Source organism: Calidris pugnax, unplaced genomic scaffold (assembly GCF_001431845.1).
Source record: "Calidris pugnax isolate Ruff unplaced genomic scaffold, ASM143184v1 scaffold21, whole genome shotgun sequence".
Classification (NCBI taxonomy): Eukaryota; Metazoa; Chordata; class Aves; order Charadriiformes; family Scolopacidae; genus Calidris; species Calidris pugnax.
Window position 1 is genome coordinate 911,252 of NW_015090770.1, and position 25,465 is coordinate 936,716.

Consider the following 25,465-nt stretch of genomic DNA (forward strand, 5'->3'; position numbering starts at 1 on the left):
CCCAAGGGTCTCTTTCCATTCTAACAGTATAGGAAAATCTTAGTCTTTACACAGTTCTTCATAGTAGCTCACTAGTCTGTTCTTTATTAATCAAAGTGTATCTCTCAAACACTCCCTGAGTAATGCTTATACCACTAAAGCTATCTGAGAATGGTGGAAAATTACTTGCTAAAATTATAAACATTTTCCCATTAAGTGCAATATAACAAGATACAGACATAATTTTGAAGTAGGATCTATTCTTCATTCAGCACCTTCACTGCAATATAAAAAGGCAAAACCCACCAAAGTCAGGTAGGGACACTGGGAGCTTTCAAATCATTCACATGTAAAATCATGTGTGCAAATCTACAAGACAGTTTTTGAAAACATGACTGAAAAAAATCCGTCTTAAAACCAGTGAAAACAAGACATTAATAATGAAGGACAGCTTAACAGATCCACAGCTGCTGCCTCACAGGTCTGTGTCTCTGCTAGATCTGTGCTGTTTAATGGAAAGATAATATGATGTTGGAAATTATGTAATTTTAAAAATTATTTACAATTAGGTTGTTTATCCATCTTGATAGTTAACTACCTAGAAGAGGTAGTTGTAAAAGGTGGAGATGTTTAGAAATGCATGGTGGAGGTGAGGTTTAACTACCCTGGAAGCAACAAATATTCTACACTAATATCAGGCTGGCTAGGGAATTCAATTTCTTCTATCTCCCAGTGTCTCTCAGCATCACCCGCAGGGCCAGACTTATTCAATGCATTATCTTCTTCTGTCAGAATAAAAAGTGACTAACGCTAATTCTATGGCACAGCACAAATGACTTTACTTTTGCAGGTAAATTCTTATCCTGAGCAATCAGACTCCAGGAAAAGTCTGATCTAGTGACCTATAAATAGCTGCACAACATCAGCCAACGTGAGAGTACTGTGAGACCATGGATGTAGAATACAACTACAATGCTGTTTTCACAGGGCATGCCTAATCTGAGGAGGCTGAGATCTGTGTGTGTCCTAAATCTGAGCTGCCAGTATAGGAAGTTTTATATTAATAACAGCTGTTCTACCTACTCTATCCTTACTGAGCTTCCCTTTTAATACTTATGCCCCCCCTCACCTGCACTATGTACAACTCCACAGCTCAATACAGCCCAACCAAGTGTCCTGCCAGCTCCTTACTCTCCCTAATGACTTCTCCTGACTTTACTGTGCCAGGATCCTGTAACAGGCACATCCTTCTGATGTGAGATGATCAACCAGGAGCCATTAATTTCAGGATGTAACAGGGCTCTTGAGAAAACACAAGCTTATCTCTAAGGATACACAACATGCAAATAGTGAAATGTGGCACGTGCTTGGGTGCTGCATTTTGGTGTCATCAAAGGACTGTCCCACTGCTGTTGTCAGGGTCAGTGAGGGAATGTGCGCAACTGAAATGTGGCACGTGCTTGGGTGTTGCATTTTGGTGTCATCAAAGGACTGTCCCACTGCTGTTGTCAGGGTCAGTGAGGGAATGTGCTTTTTTAGAAGAGCGCACTCAGAGGACTCCAGGGTAAAGGAAAATCAATTTTTCTTGTTGCAGTCTACCATATTTTTTTTTCAAACCAAAGGTTAGTTCTATAGCCCTTAAAATAGCATTTTTACAACTGAGATTTTTCTCCACAATTGTTAGCTAATTAGAAGACATTTTTTGAATCCTTACACTTGCTGGGATATAAAGGCTTAGGGCCTAAGAAGTCACACAGTCACCTCACATCTCCAAAATACATACATATCTTATGCTGCAGGTCTCCATGTGCATCATTGGTTTATATTTTTTATTTTTCTTGAAATATACAAATCCCAGCTCAGGATATTTATTTTTTTGTGCATTTTGCCATCTAAATCATCTAAACCTCACTCCCTGTCTGGAGCTTACCTCTATCAATGTGCTGCCTTCTTTTCTTTGTCTTTGATTATCTTACGGGAAAGGGTGAAACACGCTACTAACCCAAAGGATGGTTTAAGAGTGCAACACAGGAAATTCCATCCCAACATGAGGAAAAACTTCTTTACTTTAAGGGTAACAGAGCACTGGAACAGGCTGCCCAGCGAGGTTGTGGAGTCTCCTTCTCTGAAGATACTCAAAACCCGCCTGGTTGTGTTCCTGTCCAGCCTGCTCTGGGTGACCCTGCTTTGGCAGGGGCTTGGATTAGATAAACTCCAGAGGTCCCTTCAAACCCCTACTATTCTGTGATTCTGTGATTCTGTATTATACAGAAGCAACATCATTCTGAGACTAGAAAAAATGAAAAATCCTCGTGGATTAGATAAACTCCAGAGGTCCCTTCCAACCCCTACTATTCTGTGATTCTGTGATTCTGTATTATACAGAAGCAACATCATTCTGAGACTAGAAAAAATTAAAAATCCTTTCTATTTCACTCAATCTTATCTTAATATTTTTTTTGTCACTCCTTACCCTCCAGAAGAGAAATGAAGGCATAGGCACAGAACCTGCTGCAAAGCAAGTTGCATATCAGGACTCCCACATGTTTACTGCAGACTGGGCTGAGGGAGGACAGGAACTCCAAGAGACGAGGGGCTCACCTGAAGGACTCAGGAACACCTCTAGGCCAGACCCTGTCTCTGACAGTAACCAGGAGCTTTGATTTCCTACATATTCTAGACCTGGGGCAAAGGCTGATTGTTTTATTATTAATGTAATTTCTTTACATCTGCCAATTACATGAGAATGTTTAAAGCTGTCAAAGTATGGGGGAGTGTAGAAACCAGAATGTATGCCATGGCTGAACACTGTTTCAATCACCAAATGCTTCCTTCCTTTACTAATACAGGTCCTCTAACAAGGCTCTGTTAATTCCCTTCAAGAAAATTCCAATACCTGATGTGCTGTTGCATGCTTGGTAAACGACCTGTGTTTTACCATTATGTAAGTAAAGATGGAACATCTCTCTTTGCACGATTCAATGATTTAATAGTTATTAATGAGACATTATGCCTTAAAACATTTCTGGTAGATGATTAAGTGCATGCTAAATGTTTAACATAGCTTTTAGAGGCTTGTATTATGATGCTGCAAAGCAACTGAAACTTTGTCTACACAGCTAAGGTAAATTCCATTACAGCTATCTGGGAATTGTTGCTGAGATTTTGTGAAGTGGATAAAATAACAAACTTTTGTCAATATATTTGGTGCCTTTTGTATACCAAGCAGTTTTGTTACACCAAGGAGTTATGTATTCTCAATGTATACGTATTCCAAACCTACATCCAGATACTCCTTACAATGTACATGATTCTCACCTGCAGAATCCTGGCTGCCAGTCCAAAGGCCTTCTGCTAGATGTGAACAGCTTGTCCTCCTGCAGGCCAAGTTAAAAATAGAGCTCTGCTCTGAGAACCAGGCATCTGCAGGTTGTCTACAGGCATGAATGCTCAGGAAAACAGTGGCAAGACATTGAGTAACGTGTATCAATCTCAACATGGTGGGCTGCAGAAGAAAGGCTGAGGATCTTTACGCACAAACATGATATGGAGGTCTGTTATCACTAACTTAACCAAAAACATTTCGCTTATAATACTGACAAATGTAACAAGTGAGAATATAGCTGGAAATTTGGAACAAAGTAGCAAGTACCAAGTAGCAACTGAAATACTTAATAAACATTAGCTATCTTCTACATCTGCTCATTTTATTTGGCATTGCCTGAAAGAATGTATTCACGTTATTATTGTTATCAGTCAGTGAGAGGTTGTTTAAGACAGTTTAAAATGGTTGTAAGCTGCAAAGCAAGAATTTGCCCAAGCAGAAGACAAAGTGTTAGTCCAAAGAGTGTAAATGCCTGCTGTGGTCCTGAATAATATTTGCTCTTGATCTCTTTACACTTGCCATTCCCATGCACCTTGCTGCAGTTAAAGGGAAGGAGTGGTAACACTGAGAAGCAGCTTTCAAAGTCCAAAAGCCACAATGACTATAGAGATATAAGATTTTTAGTTTGCTAGAATAAAATCTATCACTTGGTTCTAGTAGATGATTGAAGACAGATCATGGCTTTTCCTAAGCTCTGTTTTAGTTGGATTGGAACAATAAGGACAAAGAGTCAATTTAAGCCACTTCTATTCTCTCCTGTCTCAAAGTTTCTGGTGCTTACCGTACAGAAAAACATATAGAAAGATAAGAAGTTTTTGTTTATGTTTCAGCCAACAACTCAAAAGAAACTAATATCTAATACTTCTATTCAGCAATTATTTTTCCAGTAAGAAGAGACAATAGCATATCTTAGTACAGTGATATCCCACTGGGTTATAAGCTGATGTGAAGCTGCTTTTTTCAGGTTAACATGAACAGAGACCAAAAGCACTACAGCCAGTCCAGACCACCTTGAGCCCCTGTGGAGGCTCTCAGCTGTCCAAGAATGGTGACAGATATGCTAAGGAGCAAACTAACAGACAGACTAGGTCATAAAGTCTCTGGGTGACTACATTTTTTACCTATTAAACATACATGAATGAACTGGTTTTTGTTTCTAAGTTTTCTCTGAAATAGCCTGCCTTCAGATAAAGTTCCCAGTCTTAGGAAGGCCAGGTGGTCATTGACTTCTCCTATAAATACCACCAGAGAAGAGAGAATTGTAGCTCAAACATGTTGAAACAGTCAGACTGCACTAAGGCCAATCTGAAGAGTGGGAAGAGCATGGATTTATGTGATCGTTCAAGATCTGACACCTGAAAGAAAATGCTCTGGAAGATACCAGTGGTGTCAAGCATGCCATGACTTGCTGCGCCAGCAAGAAAAGAAGTATTCCTCTTCCTTCACTTAGTTTTAAATTTTTGCCTATTCTGGGGCACAAGAACAGAAATTGACATCATCAGGAGAATAATTTAACTGTGATCCATTAAGAAAGACAGCCATCTCCTGGTTTCTTCAACAACAGTCTTCATGGAAAAAAAAAGAGTTGGTTTAGTTAAAGCTTACAGCTGATCATAAAGTCATGCTTGCTCTGAACCTTTAAGGGAAAATGTCACTGATAATAAAGGACAGGGAACTGCAAGTTGGAAAGGCTAATGCATTATGACTATACTGTATAGGTTAAGCCAACGTGAGCAATAATTATAACTATCACAGCTTGACACAGTTTATAAAGGCTTGAACCATAAAAGCGCAGAGTCCAATAACACAAGCTATTGAGCCTTCTCTTATGGAGTGCTGAGTTTCTGAGCTTCCACTGAGCTTCACTCAAAAAAATGCAATGTCACGTAACAGACTAATAATTAACCATTCTCATTCTCAGGAATTTTAAAACTCCTTTAAATGGCAATCTGAAAGAGTCTTAGGAGTAGAAGCAATTTACACTGGTTTTTTTAGGACATGCAAAATGATGTAAAGCAGAAAAGTAGTGTAAAACTATGGCTGTAGGAGCATACTAATAGTATTGAGCAAGTGAGGGGTGAGCTACTTCAAGGAAATCACTAGTAAGTACATTACTAAGTGCACCTTGCAGCAAACCTGAGAATGAGCTCATTTGATATATTTTGAGGGTATTCTGTTACTCATGATGGGTTAAAAGCACACGTGGGTAGAGGTATCACAGACTGTTTGACATACTGTATGCTAACAATTTAGTTTTCCTTCTTTGTCCAGGTTTATGAGAAGCTGGTCACTTAAGACAAATAGTTTGTTACAAAATAGTATTTTGCTACCACTTCTATATTTAAATTTTGGTGGTTAAGAGTAATATACTTTTGTTTAATATTACAATAGTGCTCAGGCCATCCATAAAATGCCACAGATTTGTCTCCATCCAGCTGCCGTGCACCCAGAATGTCCAAAGCTCTAGGACTCCCTTTCAAATTTTATCTTCAGAATAGCTGCAGAATCTTAACTGGCCCTATATAGTATTGCACTTACTGTCTCAGATTTCATAATCTCTTTCATTGTGATTTATATATTATTTGAACAGAGCTATTTTAAATGAAGACATGTAAATGATAAGGCAATATAAAAGACACACCCCTTCAGAAAAGGAGACAGTAATATATTTACTAGGATACTTTAAATTAATGAGGGAACTGTAAAATGAAAGGCTTTTCTGCCTGAGAAAATTATTATTTAAAGATTATGAACCTATCAGTCTGTAAATTATAAGCTAGCTGCTACACCTGTGGTTTGATTAATCTGTTAATTAATCACTTGATTCTGCCTGTAGCCTTTGCAGTATTTGGGGAAAACCTTCACTCAGTTTTTTTAAAAGCAGAAAAATATTAAAAAATGAATCTTCATATGTTAAGAAAGAAAATCATGAATTTAAAGACTCTCATAATAAAAGTTACTGTATCTTACTGTTATGTTAAAACAGGCCATTTATCAGCACTTACAAAGGATGGTGGAAGTGTTGAAACAAACAGCTACAAACAGCCTCCTAAAACAAAACAGAAAATGTTTGATTATTTTATCCAACTCAGAAAAGCAGTTTCTGAGTACCCCCAAAATACTGTGTAAGTTTAAATTGCAAACGCCAGAAACAACTTGCTGTGCATTGATAAAATAAAGTAGAATGTAAAGTATTCAGCTGTGTGCCAGTCATGCTTTTACACTCCAGTTATTCTCATGGTACCCTCCTGCCCGCCAGCAGTACAGTACAAATTGTGCTCTGCTTTTGTATTATGTATTACTTGTTCTCTCATTGCCTCTGTGAGGATAAAAATGTGTATAGCACCTTGTTTTCCTAGAGGATTTTTTTATTTGCAGTCTGTAGGTGTTAAATATGAAATGACTTCTTGGAAATGGTGAAGATTCGTTAGCAAAATAAGAGTTATACAATTATAACAGAAAGACCCACTGTGACAACTGTGACACACGAGAAGGAGGTGATCCTTCCCTCTACACAGCACTGGTGAGACACATGTGGAGTATGGTGTCCAACTCTACTTAGCACTGATGAGACACGTGTCCAACTCTGGGCTCCCCAGTACAAGGACATGGACATACTGGAGCGAGTTCAGCAAATGGCCACAAAGATGATAAAGGGATTGGAGCACCTGGCATTCAAGGAGAAACCAAAAAAGCTGGGACTGTTCAGCCTGGAGAAAAGGAGGTTCAATGTGTATCAATACCTCATGGAAAGGAGTAAATAAAGTCTTCAGTGCTGTCTCCATCCTTGGCACCATTCAAAGTCTGAGTGGACAAGAGCAACCTGCTCTTGCAGACCCTGCTTGAGCAGGGAGGTTGGCCTAGGCAATCTCCAGAGACTGCAACCTCAGCCATTCTGTGATTATATGATTCCAACTGTCTTCTTAATTTCAGAGTGATTTAAGCAATATTTTAGATAAACTGGGCACCAGTGATGATGTATTTTGGAGATGAGGATGAAAATACTGACCTTGGCACAAATTTCTGTGGCAAACAAATGCATAAACCCTGTTACTGCAGGGAAGAACTACAGCATTTTACACTATGAAGTTTCTGGGCTTCCAGCCATTAAGGATCAAGTAGGGTAGGCATGGAGCTGATCATCACTCTCTGTTGGATGCATCTCTTCAGGAAGGGCCCAGACTAGTACAGTAACCTGGACTCCTGCCATCCATATGAATGACACTGAGATTTCACCATCAACCATGCTAAACTCCACAGAGAGGTCTACAAGAGTGAGATAAAACATTGGTCCTCTATGCGTATAAAAGGGGAGATCATTCATTAGAACAATTAAAATGGCTTCAGTTTCTTACCCTGCCATGATCCAGATTATTCCAGCCCTAGAATATTGGCTTCCCTTTAATGAACTAAAAAGGGCAATGGTGATGGCCTAACACTTTGAGATATTGAAGTGCTTCTCAGAAACACCTGAGCAATTGTGAGTTCCAAAAAATCCACGAGAACTATGCAAAATCTACAAGGTCTTCTATAAAATGAAACTCAGCCCATCTCTATTTTCTCATCCCAGCTGCAGGTCTGCACTGGTTTTGATTTGGAACACATGCAAGTACATGCCCATCTGCATTTACAACTGACACACTGAATGGCTTCAGTTGTAAAACTTGGGGTAAAAGAGAAATTTCCATGAACCCAGCTGTATTCCACGTGCTACACAAAGCGTTCATGATACTATAACCGAGACACTATCCCCACGTGACACAAGGGAGACATTATTCAGAAGCAATATTAAACCAAAATATTAAAAAATTGTGATTATGATAGCCTAGCTTGCTTTTTTCAAACACAAAAACGTTACTCTTCTTGTCTTGAACTCAAAGGCATACTCTAAATTCCCACATAAATTCACTGAAATTCAATGATACCCTATGGAGATGCAATTTGCACTGGCAATTTCTAAAGCCCATTAACATCAACACGTTCTTTAAATCAAGCAGCCTGTTCTCTATGTGCTATACCTTGATATATCTGTATCTACAGCACTTGATATCAGTTTAGGTGTGGGTAACTTTTCCAAATTCCTGATTTCAGAACTATATGTCCCATCTAAATTGGAAAATTGATTATTTCTGCAGATACCTTGGTATCCATCACTTACATACACATACAGACATTTTCTTACATAAGTTAGAGACATTTGAAAAAATTGATAGCTATCTGACACTTGATTTTAAAACCCAGTGCCTATTGGGTACTTATTACTGTCTGACAGATAAATTTGATCTAACAGGAAAAATTATAATCTGTTAAAATGAAAAGACATCTCTGAAAGGTTTTCCAGTTTGTGGCTTTAAGCAATAAAAGCTCCTGTTTTCTAGTTCAAAACTTTTAGCTTAATGGTGCGGATGTTCATAAATGACATCAGTGGTGGATTTTTTCATGTCCAACCTAAAAAATCAAAAGAGCATCTTTTCAGAGATTCTGCTTTCTGAAAATAAAACCTGTCTGCCTTTACTCTGTTCTGTACCACAACTCCAGTATCCAAAAATGACTATACACTTTTGTTTCATGATCTTTTCTATACGGGATTTTGATACCTGTTGTATAAGTTATCACCACCTACCTGAAATGATACAACTGATGTCAATGACTACTTTTGTGTTACATTGTTAACACAAGTTAGTTAGTGGTAAGTAGGAGCAAAGAGTTTGAATTAGGCTTCAATGATGAATTTAGCCTGGGAGGTAATCTATTGACAATAGCAGCCCATTAAAAACATTCATCTTCAAATCTAAATCCAGAGTCTCTAATACAGACTTCTTCAGCTCTAAGGCTTTGATAAACCAAAATGTGATTCCCCACAAACCTTCCAGCAGGATTATGCGTAGAGAATTTGAGGCATTTTGACAACAACTCAATAACCATTTGAGAAAATCTTGTTGTTAGTAACGATTGCCTGATAAATCAAGCAATTAGGAATGAATCTATTGGACAGAAATGAGACACATGCAAGGGGGACTTCATCTGATATCTAAGAAATGCCAAACTTCAGAGAAAAACTGTTAACATGAGTTAGTGGTTTAAACTACTGTCTAGACCTGTCACAATTAAATTATCATTATTGCTTTCTGAGTCTTCTTTTCTTTTTTGACTTTCCACAATTGCAGCTTGAAGAGAAAAACAAAGACAAGAAGAGAGAAGCTCATAAAATATGTTTTGAAATTTCCAGAGAAGCACACTTCTTTGCTGACTCTAAGCAACATCTTTTACAAGATATTGAGACAAAGCAATGTTGGAGCACGTGATATTTTGCTGTTGAAAAAAATCTGTAATTTCTGAATTCCTATATATGATGCCATGAGATCTGTTTACACAGATGCAAGATCATCATTCATGTGCAAATGCAACAAAGTTCTCCTTGTGCACCACACTGATTATTGTTAATTGACTCAGCCAATATATTCTGCTCAGCAGGATCTAACATACCTTCTCAGGACAGTTCATCAGTTTGAGCCTCGTGCCACACTAATGCGATCTCAGGAAGACTTGCCAAGTCAGCTGAGACCCAACATGGACACTGAGGTGAGTTCTTTAGGGTTTTACCTAAATACCAGGGCTTCCAGGTCCTAATTCTTGGCAGAGCTGGGCGTGTGATGACGTGGGTGAAAGCAAAATAGTGATGAACCTGTCAGTACTGGTTAAGTTAGGAATATGTGGACCATGCCATGCCAAAATTCTCCTCCCTCAATATAAGTATTAGTGTCAGCTCCCTCCTGTCCAGATTTTTAACTCGCTCTAACTGCATAATGACCATATTCCAGAAAGTAGCACCACCTGGGTTAACTCGGGATCCAAATACCAAACCCAGTCACATACATATAAATCAGTACAGACTAGAAAGAGCAAACACATATCTACTTAAAAATATATTCTGAAGACACAATTATAAGTAGCCAAGAAGAAAATGTGTCCAGAACATAAATTTCAATGAGTTGCAATAAGGAGCTTTTACGTGCTTAAAATCCAACCTTGAAGTGACTTCCCTGGAATTTTACACCAAAAGCCTTTCTTGATGAGGATGGTTCAGTTTATTTTCAAAAGCAGCTGGTGGAGATGGCAATTATCCTTTAAACTTAATAAAGCCAGTGGCCGGACTTACTATTCAGTCTGTGAAAGTCTGGACAAGATGAAGTGGTTCATATTCTGAAGTTCTGGTACAACAAATTTAATTCTCATCCTGGTGATCCATATGACCTCTGCAAGGCAACAATTACAGATGGTGAAAAATGACCTTTGTTTCATCTCTAACATTAGTAGCTTGAAAAAAAAAAGAAGTTATATGCCATAAACGCTTCGAAATTAATAGAGTAATAGTTCTGCTGTCTATTCTGCGTTACAGGAGGGTATTTATTGCAGGCTGAGCCTTACACAACTTGTAGTCAGGTTTCTAAGAACACAGTGGTTGCTGATTTTAAGCAGCAAAGCAATCTGCTGTGAATTCCTGTACTGCTCGTGCCATCTGCTGGCCAAGAGGGGTCTGCAGGGCGCTGCATTTCAGCATTTCCCTCTTGGGAAAGGAATGCAGAGCCAACAAGCAGGACTCTAGAAGAAAAGGTCACGTTGCCTGTCACTGGAATCAAGGAGCAGCTGGGAGCTCCAGCTGGAAAGCGCTGCCTGGAAGAGCTCCAAGAAACCATGCCCTGGAAATGAGGGGCTCCCAGATTTGGCCCAGTTGCTAGCACTGCTGCGCTGGTGAAAACCAAAAATGGGTTTCCATGTTCTTTGAGCCCATCGGGAGGAACAGAGAGTGGACCAGGTGGCTACAGAAGATGCAGGACTTCACCAAAGGTGCAGCTGCGTCCTTTATCCCCAGGATCAGCACCAGGGATTCTTCAAGCCCGAAAGTTTTGCCAGCTTTAACGCTGGAAGCTGGCACGGGATGTTTACACGGGATGTTTAAAGCTCCCCTTTCGGCTGATGCCAGCAGGCTGGCAGCACCGTGGGACACACCGCCGCGTCTCCAGCCCCTCCAGCCTGCACACGAGAGGACAGGCTGGGTGTCCCCAAAAACCACCTCTCCCAGAGGTGCTAAACTGGGGACCACACAGGCGGAGCATTTCTGTCTTCCATTAGAGTGAAACACCTGCAACCGTGAGGCAACGCCACTGGGCGAAGCGGTGCTGCGGGGCTACAGAGGAGATGTTGGAGATGGAGGAGATCCCTTCCTCGGGGCAACACCGGGCGTCTCCCCCCCGATCCCGCTGAGCTACGGGCAGGGATGGAGAGAATCATAGAATCATAGAATCGTCTAGGTTGGAAGAGACCCTTGGGATCATCGAGTCCAACCATCTACCCTACTCTACAAAGTCCTCCCCTACACCATGTCCCTTAGCACTGCATCTAAACGGCCCTTGAACACAGCCAGGGATGGTGACTCCACCACCTCCCTGGGCAGCCTGTTCCAATGCCCTTTCGGTGAAAAATTCTTTCCTAATGTTCAATCTAAACCTACCCTGTTCAATCTAAACCGGGCAGGGAACGGGCAGGGGCGGGACGTGCGGTGCCACCTCCCACCCGTGCCTGAGCTCACCCCCACGGGAGGCGGGGACCCCGTGGCTGCCTCCCGGCGAGGCGATGTCTCCTCCGCTCCGCCGGAGGCCGCTGCGGGCCGCCCGTCATGCCCGGCGGGGAGGCGGGAGTTCCGGCGGGGCCCGCATCCGGCCCGTCCCCACGTGTGAGCGGCGGGGCGAGAGGCGGCGGAGATGTCGGTGTCGGTGGCCGCGGGCAACCTGCCCATGCGGCTGCTGCACAGGAAGATCCACAAGCGCAACCTGAAGCTGCGGCAGCGCAACCTGAAGCAGCGGGAGGCGGAGGGGACAGGTACGGTGGGGACGGGACCGGCACCGGCACCGGGAGCCTCTGCCCGGCTGAGCTCTTGCGGAGCCGCCGCTGACTTTGGGGTGTCTTTTCTCCCCCCCCTCTCTCTCTCCGAAATGCCTGCAGCCGAGGCGGCATCGCCCGCACCCCCGGAGGAGGAGGAGGAGGTGGAGGAGGCGGCCGGAGCGGCCTCGGACGGTGCCGGTCCCGCAGATGCTGCCGGTCCCCACGGCGGGGAGGAGGAGAAGAAGAGGAAGAAGAAGAAGAAGAAGAGGAAAGCGGCGGCTAATGCGGAAAGCGGTACCTTATCTTAACAACTAACACTTGTCTCCCTGGGCAGAGTTATTCCCAGAGACCCCAAAAAGTGCCCGATCTCGTTTTCCGTTTTATATATTTTTATACATGCGCATCTATATATCTATATCTATTTATATATCTAGGTGTGACACTTGCACGTGGTTTACAGACAAAAGAAATCCACTCTGTGGGAACAACTTTTGGTGCTGAACTTGCGTTTTCTATCTCTGACTGACTTGTTTTCCGTAAAATAACGCTCTAGATACGGCAAGTAAAAAAGTGAAAACTGAAGAAAATGGGTCTGCGGAGGCAGAAGATGGAGATAAGGAGGATTCCGGAGAGAAAGAAGGGGAAGAGGAGGAGGGGGAGGAGGATGAAGTGCCCAGTTTACCACTAGGTGTAACAGGTATCTTGCATCCCCTTTTTCATACAAAAAGCCAAGCTCTAACGCTTTCTTCCAGAGCAAGTTGCATTTTTGCAATCAGCTTTGTAAGTCGGGTGTTTGATTAGAGGTGACATGACACTGGCAGCTCTACAGCTGGCACTCAGTTCCTGTTCTTTGAAATTTTAACTGGGTAATATCAGCAAATAGATAGAACTGAAGAAATAAGTTTTGGGTTTTTTCTCTTCCCCCTCCCCTCACTTCAAGGTGCTTTTGAAGACAATTCTTTTACTTCCCTGGATGGTCTTGTCAGTGAGAACACACTGAAAGGCATAAAGGACATGGGTTTTACGCATATGACCGAAATTCAGCATAAAAGTATTAAGCCCCTTCTGGAAGGCAGGTAAGATATAGGTGTTTTAATCACTATACTGCCCCCAAACGTTCTATAAATTTTGTTAGCAAGCTAAATACATGAAATGTAACTTTCTGCAGCTAAACTGTTTGGTTTTTTTTTAAATATGGTTAAGTTTTAAGTATTTTAAATATTTTGTTTATAGTCGTTAATCATAGAATCATAGAACTGTCTAGGTTGGAAGGGACCTTTAAGATCCTCTAGTCCAACCATCAACCTAACTCTGATAAAAAACCATCACTAAACCATGTCACTAAGCACTATGTCAACCCATCTTTTAAATACCTCCAGGGATGGTGCCTCAACCACTTCCCTGGGCAGCCCATTCCAATGCTTAATAACCCTTTCAGTGTAAAAATTTTTCCTAATATCCAATCTGGACCTCCTCTGGTGCAACTTGAGGCCATAATACAAATTAACACAAGTTAGCACAGTATATCTGTGTTGTTTGTGAACAAATACTTGGGGTAAGCTCATGGAAACTGCTTTGCATTTGGCTTTGAAAGCAGGGAAGTGTGTTTTCACTCGTCTTGTGTCAGTGTGTCTCAAAGAATCTCAAGAGACATAGCAGCCATTTGCTGTGAACCACACCTGCTGCCAAGCTCTTAATACCAACTCTTCTGGTGTCCTGGATGCCATGTTGTGTTTTTACTGTGTCAACGTTGTTCAAAATGGGATTGTTCTTTTCTAAACTAAATACTCCTCTTTCTAACTTTGTTGCATACAGGGATATTTTAGCAGCTGCAAAAACAGGCAGTGGCAAGACACTTGCGTTTCTTATTCCTGCAGTAGAGCTCATCTACAAGTTAAAATTCATGCCCAGGAACGGTAAGGTTCTTCATTTCCCAGTTGAATTTTACTGTGGCACAGCCATTTAGAGATGTGGCTAGAAGGGAGAGTGGGTGAGTTGTTGTAACTCACTCTTGTATTTTTTAGGAACGGGTGTTATTATTCTTTCTCCTACTCGAGAGCTTGCTATGCAAACTTATGGAGTTCTTAAAGAACTTATGAACCATCATGTTCACACCTATGGCCTGATAATGGGGGGCAGTAACAGATCAGCAGAAGCACAGAAACTTGGAAATGGAATCAACATCATTGTAGCGACACCAGGAAGGCTGCTGGATCATATGCAGGTAGATAATGGCGCCCATTAGACATCAATATTTTAAAGCATAATAAAACTCCTGTCCCTGTCTGACTCTGAATCTGTTAATCTTGTAGAACACTCCAGGTTTCATGTACAAGAACTTGCAGTGTTTGGTAATTGATGAGGCAGATCGTATCTTGGAGGTTGGATTTGAAGAAGAAATGAAACAGATCATAAAACTTCTACCAAGTAAGAAAAAAAAAAAACAAAACCTCTTTTCTGGAAGTCACTTGACTAACATTATGTCTTCTTTATGACTCAATTACTATAAGAAAAGTCATTAATTTTTATAGTTCTGTAAACGCACTTTCAAGCAGTTTTCTCACTCTGTCCTTTTTTCCTGCTAGCTAGTATGTATTATGTTATTTAACATCATTTATCTGATAGAGTTTTCATGTGCACTTTAGGGATATGATTCTGTTTCATATATGATTCTTTTAGTTTAACATCTACGTTCTCTCTTTCATCTTCCTCTGCGCCTTTATTTCCTACCACTCATTATTTCCTAATAAGGCTTAAACGTGAGGAAAAAGGTCTTCTGACTTGCAGTTCAAATTTTTTTCTTACCTCCAAGAACAGTACCTTAAGGAAGTTTAAGTATTTACCTTAAAATTTTCTTCTCCTAATTTTTCATTTAATTATTTCTTCCAATTGATGTGTTAAACACATTCTTTAAATCAACAAGGCTCTCCCTTTAACTTTCAAAATGCAGAAAAAAAACCCAAACATAAAAGTAGTATATAAAAAAATCAGTGATAAATATTTTTAGGTTCTACATCTTAAGTATTAAAATTCAGATTTGCATGTCTAAAACACAGATATATAAAATAAACAAATAACATCCTGTGAGGAATATAAATAAACAGTGCTAAAAAGAAAGGGAAAGAAGAGTGGGAAAATGACATGTTCTTCTTGAAGTGGAAAATGATAGATAAAAGAAATTGTTACATTGCGTGATTTTAATTTCATTTTGTCCCGTTATGAAGGAAATTATATTTTAAAACAAACAATTCAAAATATTTTTAAAAAAGATATTAAAAAATCGTGGCACTGGTTGTTCAGCAAGAACAATTGCTGCTGTTTTTGCAGTTGTGAAATGGAACAGGCTCAGTCTGCATTTTCCATGCACTCGTGTAAAAAGAAAATGTTAGAGAATCAGGATGTGTATTTAAGCTGGGAGATGACAGGCAGGAGAGTTCCTGTCCCCGCTCTAAGATCACTGAAGTCCCTGAGGCTCAATACAGACGTACAGCCACGTGACTAAATAGCATGCACAGATGTGTAGGTGCTATGCTGATTTTGCAAGACAAACAGTAACAGTTCCCTTTAATTTCAGTACATTTTTTCTTGCACAATCTCTAGCATGATTTTTTTTCTTTAACAAAAACATTTTAGTATTCATGGGAATGAAATCAATTTATAGTTCAAATTACAAGGTCGGTCTCTGTTTAAATCATTGTTCTTTGTCTAAATTGGAGTGCAAATGATTATTAACATTTTCTCAGAGAGTATAATTGTGTTTTGATAGCTGTTAGGATTTTGGGGGTGGGGACAGCCTAAGTAAACATCCTGCACAATCCATAATACAACTACATCTCTCTGTTTGTCATTAGCAGTGTGTTTGAATTAGAGTTTAATTGAAAGAAGTAGACTTGCTCAGGGAAGCTTGCAGCTAGAGATTTTATGGACTTGCTATTTGAATTCACCTTTGAAAACTGAGGCTGTCTTTCAAAATAAATATTTCTTCAGAACGCAGACAGACGATGCTTTTTTCTGCCACGCAAACCAGAAAGGTTGAAGATCTGGCAAAGATTTCTCTGAAGAAAGAGCCACTGTATGTTGGGGTTGATGATAACAAGGAGACAGCAACAGTAGATGGTCTTGAACAGGTAAAACCCCACTGTTATTAAAAGGAGTGTGATCTGTGAACAAACCAAGTCCTGTGTGGTTTTAACAGGGTTGTACAAACACTGTCTTAAAGGGTGTTTACCAGCCTAATGATCAAAAGCTGTCTGTTGCTTAAAGGGCTTTATTCCCTCTGCTCCCTATAGTCAGTTCTACACATCTAGTCAGTGTTTGCAGGACAGATGATATAAAATCCCATGAAATAGAATATAGTTACTTACAGTTGTCTATTTCTATTTACATTACGTACCTAAGCTCCAGTTGTCTTTCTGACTGTATTTTCCACTTTACTGACTAGAGTTATGTATACTTCAGATATATTTCATTGTTGCTGCTTCAGATAATAGCTAAATGGAGCTGCACAGCAGTTTCTGGGTTTGTGCGGTTGATATGGTGAGTGTTGTTATAAAATTACCAGTAGCTATGTATTACCTTAAAAGAGTAGACTGGTAGCAAGAAGTTCATGAAATAAATATCTTGAAATCATAAAAAATGTTAAAGAACCCTATACAGTTATTTTCGTGCCCAATGTCAGCAATTCAGATTTCTTGAAATGAATTTGTATTGTATAAACTAATTACTTTGCATTGAACTTACACTAGTTTGGATAATTGATTTAAAATTACTTTTTCATATTTCAAGTTAGTACAGTAAGTTTCTTGCCAAGTTCACTCTCTTTAGGAGTTCCATGTATCAAGGTGAGGGACAGACAAAAAATTAACTATTTCGCTTATTTGTTTCACAACATAACACTTCCCTGATTTAATTATATTGCTGGAGCAAAAGTTTGTCCCATGCTATTTCATTTAACAATATTTATATATTTTCTAGGGGTATGTAGTGTGTCCATCTGAAAAAAGATTCCTTTTGCTCTTCACATTCCTCAAGAAGAACCGGAAGAAGAAATTAATGGTATTCTTTTCTTCATGTATGTCAGTGAAGTACCATTATGAATTACTCAACTATATTGATCTGCCTGTTTTGGCCATTCATGTAAGTATTTTATTAATTGATTAACTAATCTGATAGTACCTATAAGTTGTTACTGACCTTACATTTGCCTTGTTTATTTCAGTCCAGTTTCAAATAAACAGATACCTGCTCACAAAGCTGATCATGGTCTTGATTAGCCTGTAGACGAAGGAGATAAAGCAAAGACAATGTAATAACAACATTTCAACATTGTTAATCTTGCTGTTTTCCAAACCAAGGCTAAATTACTGATACTAATTTTCTGTTTGTAGAAAGCTTGCTGTTTTCTGCACAGGGGTTGCCTTTCATAAGCACTAAAACTCAATTTGTGGGGCAGAGCTATTGTCAGAGGAATCCAAACAACCTGATCCCTGGAGCATTGGGTGCTTTGTCTAAGACCAGAGTGATGTTTTATTATGCCAATTCTCATCATTTGGATGAGTATTTTAAATTTTTAACAAAACCACAAAATGGAGGTTCTCCACTTGAGGAGAAAGAATTGACTGAAAGTTTATGAAGTAGTTATAACTGGCCACAAATGTCCTTTTTTTTTTTATTTTTTTTAATCATCATTATTATTTGGGGATTTTTTTACTATATTCTGATAGAACTGTTACAAGTATTCCTTCTTTTTTATTAAACCTGTAATGTAACATATTGCTAAGCTTGCAAATGTCCTTTTTCTGAACTTCAGCCATTTATGCAGCCTTCTTGAAAGTTTGTAATGCTTTGGAAGATAGAGTGGTACCTCTGAGAGACATTATTTCATGTAGTTCTATGCTGCCAACTGTGGTAGCATTGTTTCTTTGCTGTGAAATACCTATACGGTCCTGCTTGGTCTGTACAAGTCCATGATACGGAAAGATGCCTTATTTTATTTTTTGTGGAAGAAATATGCAAAATAGGAACTTCAAATTTGAGCTTACAAGTTGGCAGATTGCTTCTAATTTTCTTTTTCAGTTGCTATTTCATCCTTCATGTGTTTCTTTCCTTTCAGGGCAAGCAGAAACAAACCAAACGTACTACAACATTTTTCCAGTTCTGTAACGCAGAATCTGGGATACTGCTGTGCACTGACGTGGCTGCCAGAGGACCATATTATTTTATTTTTTGTGGCAGAAACATGCAAAATAGGGACTTCAAATTTGAGCTTACAAGTTGGCAGATTGCTTCTAATTTTCTTTTTCAGTTGCTATTTCATTATTTTATTTTTTGTGGAAGAAATATGCAAAATAGGAACTTCAAATTTGAGCTTACAAGTTGGCAGATTGCTTCTAATTTTCTTTTTCAGTTGCTATTTCATCCTTCATGTGTTTCTTTCCTTTCAGGGCAAGCAGAAACAAACCAAACGTACTACAACATTTTTCCAGTTCTGTAACGCAGAATCTGGGATACTGCTGTGCACTGACGTGGCTGCCAGAGGACTGGATATTCCTGAAGTTGACTGGATCGTCCAGTATGACCCTCCAGATGATCCAAAAGTAAGTTAAGGAAATAGAGAAACTTCACAGCAACAAATTAAATCCTAACTACAAACAGAGCAAAGCTGAAGCTGCTGCTTGACAGAGGTCAGGATTCAGCCCTGTTCACATCCAGCAGCTGATTTCTTCCACTTCCCTCCACCAGCTCCTAAGAAACGCTGCACCTCGCTGAGACCTTTTGTACCTTCTTAAGAGTTGCTTTTTAAAAAATTATTCTTTGTATTGTTAAATTAATTTAAGATCTAATCAGGTAAATAACATAACACTTCTCAGAAGGCGTATGAGTTTATATATGCGTCCCCGAGTCTCCTAAATGGGTTTTCCCAGTGGAAATTAGATATTTTTTTTAATTTAAAAATCAGTATTCTTGTTTCAATAATGTCCAGTGTACATAAGCGAAACTCGAAAAACTCAGAAGTTTTAAAACATATACAGGGCAATACACCAAAAGCAAAGTTTCATTTTCAGGTACAGCAGACTAAGATTGAATAATGTCCAGTGTAAATAAGAAAAACTCAGAAATTTTAAAACATATACAGGGCAAATACACCAAAAGCAAGGTTTCATTTTCAGGTACAGCAGACTAAGATTTTTTTTTATTCAGTATAAGGTAAAATACTTTTAGTTGGGTTTCTGTCTCAGCCTAATTACGCTTTGCGTCTTCAGCACTTGATTTCCCTCATCCATGTGTTAGTGTTAAGAAAAGTCTTATAAAATAATGGATGATGCATTACACTATCAATGTTAAGTTTGCCATATTTTTGTGAAGTTTATTACATGTTTGAAAGACTGATAGGACTTCCTGTTTCTTATTCTTCCAAAAGGAATATATTCATCGTGTTGGTAGAACTGCCAGAGGCATAAATGGTAGAGGACACGCTCTGCTCATTTTACGACCAGAAGAACTGGGCTTTCTTCGTTACCTAAAACAAGCCAGGGTAAACTTATCTCTAGATGTTTTTAACTATTTATTTTTTTTACTGTGCAACAGCTTTTAAAGGCAAAACCTGTAATGATTAATCAAACATTTTAATTTTTTTAAGCAAAAAACATTCTGTTGCTTAGAAAATATTTAACTGAACATCTGACTTCTGTCTAAAGTCAGCAGCACGAAGGTAAATATTGGGTGTGTTTTATAGTTGATTTGCAACTGTGCAACTTGTGTTATTAAAAAATAAATAAATTTCCCGTGTTCTGCCTTTTTGTATTTGTCTTAGGTCTTTAATATATCCAGTGTTTACATAGTATAAATTATATCAGAATTTTCTTTCTTTTTTTTTTTTTTTTTTTTTTTTAAGGTACCCTTAAGTGAATTCGAATTTTCGTGGTCAAAAATTTCAGACATCCAGTCTCAGGTATGAAATGACTTCGTACTACAGTTACTCTGAGTATCTGTGTAATAATTTATATGGAGAATGTTACAGTCTACAATGACCAAAGTTTAAAGATATGTATGCTTGTCTGGAAAAGTTCCTGTAGATGACTGTCGTGCAGTAAATAATTCTGCACGTTGTCCCTCTATAACATTAAAGCAATAAAACGTTTTGAAATTATAGATGAATTTTAATGCTGAGTACTAAACTGTCATCATTATACGGTATTAATTTGCTTGTAAGAATTACTTCTTAGTAAAACCACAGTGATGTAAACCTGCTTTCAGCTTTTGAACAAAGTGTTCTTGTCTAGCGTAGCAAACAGGGTTTCAGTAGCTTTCATTGAATAGCTCTGTGTGTTCAGATTAATTGGGAGTAACGTATGTCTTATAAGATTATTTACTCAGACTTTAGTGTGCAGAAGGAGATCCAGTACCAACACTTAGGAATGCTAGTATTCCTAATTCAGGTGTATTTAAATGATATTAATAAAGCCCATCATCAGATAAACATGTTTTGTGCTCCAGTGCTGCCAAAATAGCCATGGAAGATGAAGTTGACTAGCATAGATAGTTCTGTAGATGTGAATTTCTGTTGTCCCTTAATTCTGTGTATTATTCTTTTGATAAGAGCTCTGTAAAGCTTGTTTGCAGTAGCTTAAATTTGAAATAGTAAGTACAAGAAACAGTGTAGAAGGTCCTTACAGGAGGAGGTTCCTAGTTAAGAATAATTAGGAAGTAATGATGTCTAATGTAACTTATTTTTAGTATGCTGAATAATTAATGTATCCAAATTATCAAATGTGACACTTTGACCTTTGAGACACTTTGAGGTGTCTGACTTAGAATTAATGGACAATGACAGTATACTTCTGAATATACATGGTTTCACAGTATGATGAACTTGTTTGGGACAACCCAATTCAATATTTCTGTAAATTTTCATAGTGCTGAGGCTTTGGACTGTAATTCAGCATCAGGCTATTCTGTCCCTCTGTTTGTTTATAAAAGCACCCTATATATGTATATGTGCTCTACCGTCACAGGGCAATTTTTGATGAAGTGAATAGTGAACATCCCTGCTACTCACATAATAAATAATTTGTTTGAATATAATTTATACACTTGTTATAGCTATAATTGGTTGTCTTTTTGTTTTGTGTTTTTTCCCCTCGCCAGCTGGAGAAACTGATTGAGAAGAACTACTTCCTTCACAAGTCAGCCCAGGAAGCCTACAAAGCTTACATTAGAGCTTATGACTCCCATTCTCTGAAGCAGATCTATGATGTCAATAACTTGGATCTTCCCAAAGTCAGCCTCTCATTTGGTTTTAAAGTTCCTCCATTTGTCGACCTCAGTATCCTTTTACTGCAGCATTTTAAAGCTGAATTTCAGTTTTATAAATGTTAAATGCAACTTACTAAGTTCCTATGCTACTTCAAATTCAGATTTATTTATTATTTTTGCTATTAATCACATAAATGCATCATGCTCGAATAATAGTTTATCAAAGAAAATGCTAAATAGCAAATATTCAGATGGCAACAGTTGCCTACAAACATCCATGTTTTGGTGCATGTACATGCTGTATGTGCTTCAGTTGCTGTGGGGCAGCAGATACGGAAATGCGTACATGCCACCATGTTCTACAGCACTGTTCTCCATCATGCAAAATTATTTTCATTGAAAGATAGATGCTTAAGTTTTATAATCATAGAATATTGAAATAGAGGGACAAGAGCATGAAATAGAAGACCCTATCTAGATTACGGTCAAACCTGCTAGTGGATGCAATTTGAAGAAGTTGTACTTCAGCCAAATCAGTTGGATAACTGGAGAAATAAAAGCATTATTTAGAACCACAGGCACCAAAGTCTAGTTTTGTCTGTAGTTATGCTACTCAACTTTTTGTATAATGCTGCTATCTAAGAGTTAATTTCTTTTACAATACCTAAAAAGCAACATCTCAAATTATTCTTTTTTAAGTTCCTTAACCAATAAAATTCCAGATGTTAACAGCAACCATGGCAGAAGACTGCAGAAGAGAGGTGGAGGTGGGGGATTTGGTTACCAGAAATCAAAGAACGTCCACAAAGCTAAAATCTTCAAACACATTAGCAAGAAATCGGACAGTCGGCAATTTTCTCGTTAATCATACATTAAAACAGCTTCTGGCATTGGAATAGATTACCTTGATCAAGACCATCTGACAGTTACTTACAATTTAAACTGCTCTGTTAACATTTTTAGGGGTCTTTATGGTATTGTTTCTGGGATCATCTTTTATCTTTCACTTCAAGAAGACACTTTGGAAGGGAGACTGAAGATAGGAATGGAGAATATGGCCCTCTAATTTTTTCATACTTAGTTGTAAGGAAGAAGATAGTTGAATATATTTGTCTTAAGTCAGTAATACAAAGCTTTTTATTAAAGAAAAAATACTTTAAGGTTTTATGGAAGAATTTGCTTTATGTTTACCCGAGCTTTTTATTAAAGAAAAAATAAGTTTTTATGGAAGAATTTGCTTTATGTTTACCCTTTTTTCTATGCACACCTCTGAAAATTATTGAAGTAGACAACACAAGGACAGAATATGGTGTGAGATTAAAAATATTTGCTCACATGAATCATTGCAAGGGTTTCTAATGCTACAGAACTCTGCTTTGTCCATCAAATATGCTGAAGAATATAGGAAGATTCCTTTAAAACAACATACCTATGAATAATTATGGCTTTATGAGTTTGTGATTAATTTCAATTATGGTATCTGTATAACAATTGACAGCATCGAAGATAAAAAAATCTCTTACACCACATCTGGCGCATGTTTAAGGCTGTTTCTTTTAATGTGATAAAATGGTAACATTCTAGTGAAATGTTTGGGTTTCCTTCATACTCTCTTTAAAAATCTGAATTTATGCATCTGGTAATGCCTAGTGTACTCTCTTATGAATATGCAAAGAAAATGGAGAAAAGCAGATTACGTAAATTGAAGCACTCAGCCTGATAACTTTTGAAAATGCTCTGTAACTTTGAGGCAGTGAGAATTTTTGCAGCTGTATCTTGTAAATTGCAAAAGTGAATGGCTCTTTAGTCTTAGCTTACCAGATCAGTGATGGGCAAAGTGAAAGATACCCGATAATTTTTGAAAATGCTCTGTAACCTTGATGCAGTGAGACTTTTTGCAGCTGCATCTTGTAAATTGCAAAAGTGAATGGCTTTTTAGTCTTAGTTTATCAGATCAGTGATGGGCAAAGTGAAAGATACCACCACAGGACTGAGGGGGTGGAAAGAGATTCAGTAAGTGAAAAAGTGAAATGGGGTATAAATATACTGGAAGGGTATTTTAGGGGAGAAATGTGGAAGACTGAAATAGAAGAGGATGGAATATGCATTGCAAATAGAACAAACATGGAGATTTAAGTAAAAAAAATACACAACTTTGGCAAAAGTAGAATATATTACATATATTATTTTCATATTTCTACTCATAAAGTAGATAGCTATTATGAAGCTACAAAGGGAGTGGGTAATAGTATTTCAAAAACGTTCATCCGTCAATGCAGGGAAGAACTAAAATGTTACAGAATCCAGACTGTGGGGCCCTGGGTGTTTACAGTAAAACAGCTTTTAATTTACATCTAAAATGTAACCCAGGACCAATTACACATACAAAAGCATATGTCATTATTCCAATATAAAGTGGAGTGTTATTTCGTAAGTCCTTAGAAGTAGCATGTCAGATTTAAAGAGAACATTGGTGAACTTTGTTAACTTTGTTTTCACCCTTGGAGAAACCAGATCCCTTCTTTCTTTTTTTTTTTTTTAACCACCACAGGACTGAGGGGGTGGAAAGAGATTCAGTAAGTGAAAAAGTGAAATGGGGTATAAATATACTGGAAGGGTATTTTAGGGGAGAAATGTGGAAGACTGAAATAGAAGAGGATGGAATATGCATTGCAAATAGAACAAACATGGAGATTTAAGTAAAAAAAATACACAACTTTGGCAAAAGTAGAATATATTACATATATTATTTTCATATTTCTACTCATAAAGTAGATAGCTATTATGAAGCTACAAAGGGAGTGGGTAATAGTATTTCAAAAACGTTCATCCGTCAATGCAGGGAAGAACTAAAATGTTACAGAATCCAGACTGTGGGGCCCTGGGTGTTTACAGTAAAACAGCTTTTAATTTACATCTAAAATGTAACCCAGGACCAATTACACATACAAAAGCATATGTCATTATTCCAATATAAAGTGGAGTGTTATTTCGTAAGTCCTTAGAAGTAGCATGTCAGATTTAAAGAGAACATTGGTGAACTTTGTTAACTTTGTTTTCACCCTTGGAGTAACCAGATCCCTTCTTTTTTTTTTCTTTTTTTTTTTTTCCTGTTGCGACATATACTTAACTGTAAGACTAGAGAGAAGTCAGCAGAAAGAAGGAACCATGCAGCACAAATACAACCAGTCTTATTATTAATGAGAACAAGAAGGGCCTAATCCTGATGAATCCTTTGAATAACTGCTTTAGGCAAAATTTTCTGTATTTTCAAGTAGTAATGGGAAACTATGCGGAAAATAGTATGTTGGTAGTGCTTCCACCATTCAGAACTGAGAGTGGTACCACCTTTTCCTTTTTTGTGAAACAGCTGGCTTTTAGCCCTAGTAGACTTTTCAAGACTCGTAATTAACATTGGTCAGATGTTAAGAACTTCTGATACGTCAAAATACTGAAGTAAGTTAATTTTGTTAGGATTTGAATGTCTCATGCTTCCAGGGTTGCAGTGACAAAGCAAAATCTGCAATATTAAATATGTGATGCCTGGTTCATGGAGTTCTAATCTTTGATTCTGGGTTTGCTTATATATTTATAAATAATAGTCCAAATAGATCTCATGGCTGTTTCTTAATAGCACATTTTTAGTATATCTCTGAGATCTACAGCATCACACAGGTGAAGGGTTCTGTCTACACCGCAAGCTGTGCAGTTACAGCATAGAAATTAACTTACATTATACTGAAATTGACCGAGGGCATTCATTAGATGAACCACAAAATTGATGACTTGGAAAGAGATGTAAGCAAAGCTGCTGTAAACCACCGTAAAGATCAGAGCGTGATGATGTGGGCACAATAGCACATTTTTAGTATTATCTCTGAGATCTCCAGCATCACACAGGTGAAGGGTTCTGTCTACACCTGCAAGCTGTGCAGTTACAGCATAGAAATTAACTTACATTAT

The 25,465-nt window shown here is 38.3% G+C and overlaps 1 protein-coding gene across 2 annotated transcripts; it reads left to right on the top strand.

Moving 5' to 3' along the window:
• Nucleotides 1–12,078: 12,078 nt before the first annotated feature.
• DDX18 (DEAD (Asp-Glu-Ala-Asp) box polypeptide 18) lies at nt 12,079–23,080 on the top strand. Of its 2 annotated transcripts, XR_001411577.1 has the most exons (16): nt 12,079–12,244; nt 12,368–12,541; nt 12,801–12,944; nt 13,188–13,323; nt 14,063–14,163; nt 14,272–14,471; nt 14,560–14,674; nt 16,235–16,374; nt 17,222–17,383; nt 18,360–18,453; nt 18,785–18,843; nt 19,668–19,781; nt 20,142–20,198; nt 21,395–21,572; nt 22,225–22,663; nt 22,722–23,080. XR_001411577.1 is itself a non-coding variant. In XM_014938785.1 (15 exons), exons 1-15 carry the CDS (start codon nt 12,127–12,129, stop codon nt 22,365–22,367), a joined length of 1,935 nt encoding a protein of 644 aa, XP_014794271.1. In that variant the 5' UTR covers nt 12,079–12,126; the 3' UTR covers nt 22,368–22,674. The 2 variants fall into 2 exon arrangements, 1 of the variants encoding a protein (XP_014794271.1); XM_014938785.1 differs by lacking the exon at nt 22,722–23,080 and having other exon boundaries at nt 22,225–22,674.
• The last annotated feature ends 2,385 nt before the right edge of the window (nt 23,081–25,465 follow it).

Coding starts and splice junctions, on each gene's coding strand:
- DDX18 (XM_014938785.1), top strand. CDS start 12,127: ATGTCGGTGTCGGTGGCCGCGGGCAACCTGCCCATGCGGCTGCTGCAC. Junction 12,945..13,187: donor TTTACCACTAGGTGTAACAG/GTATCTTGCATC, acceptor CCTCACTTCAAG/GTGCTTTTGAAGACAATTCT. Junction 21,573..22,224: donor TCCTCCATTTGTCGACCTCA/GTATCCTTTTAC, acceptor ATAAAATTCCAG/ATGTTAACAGCAACCATGGC.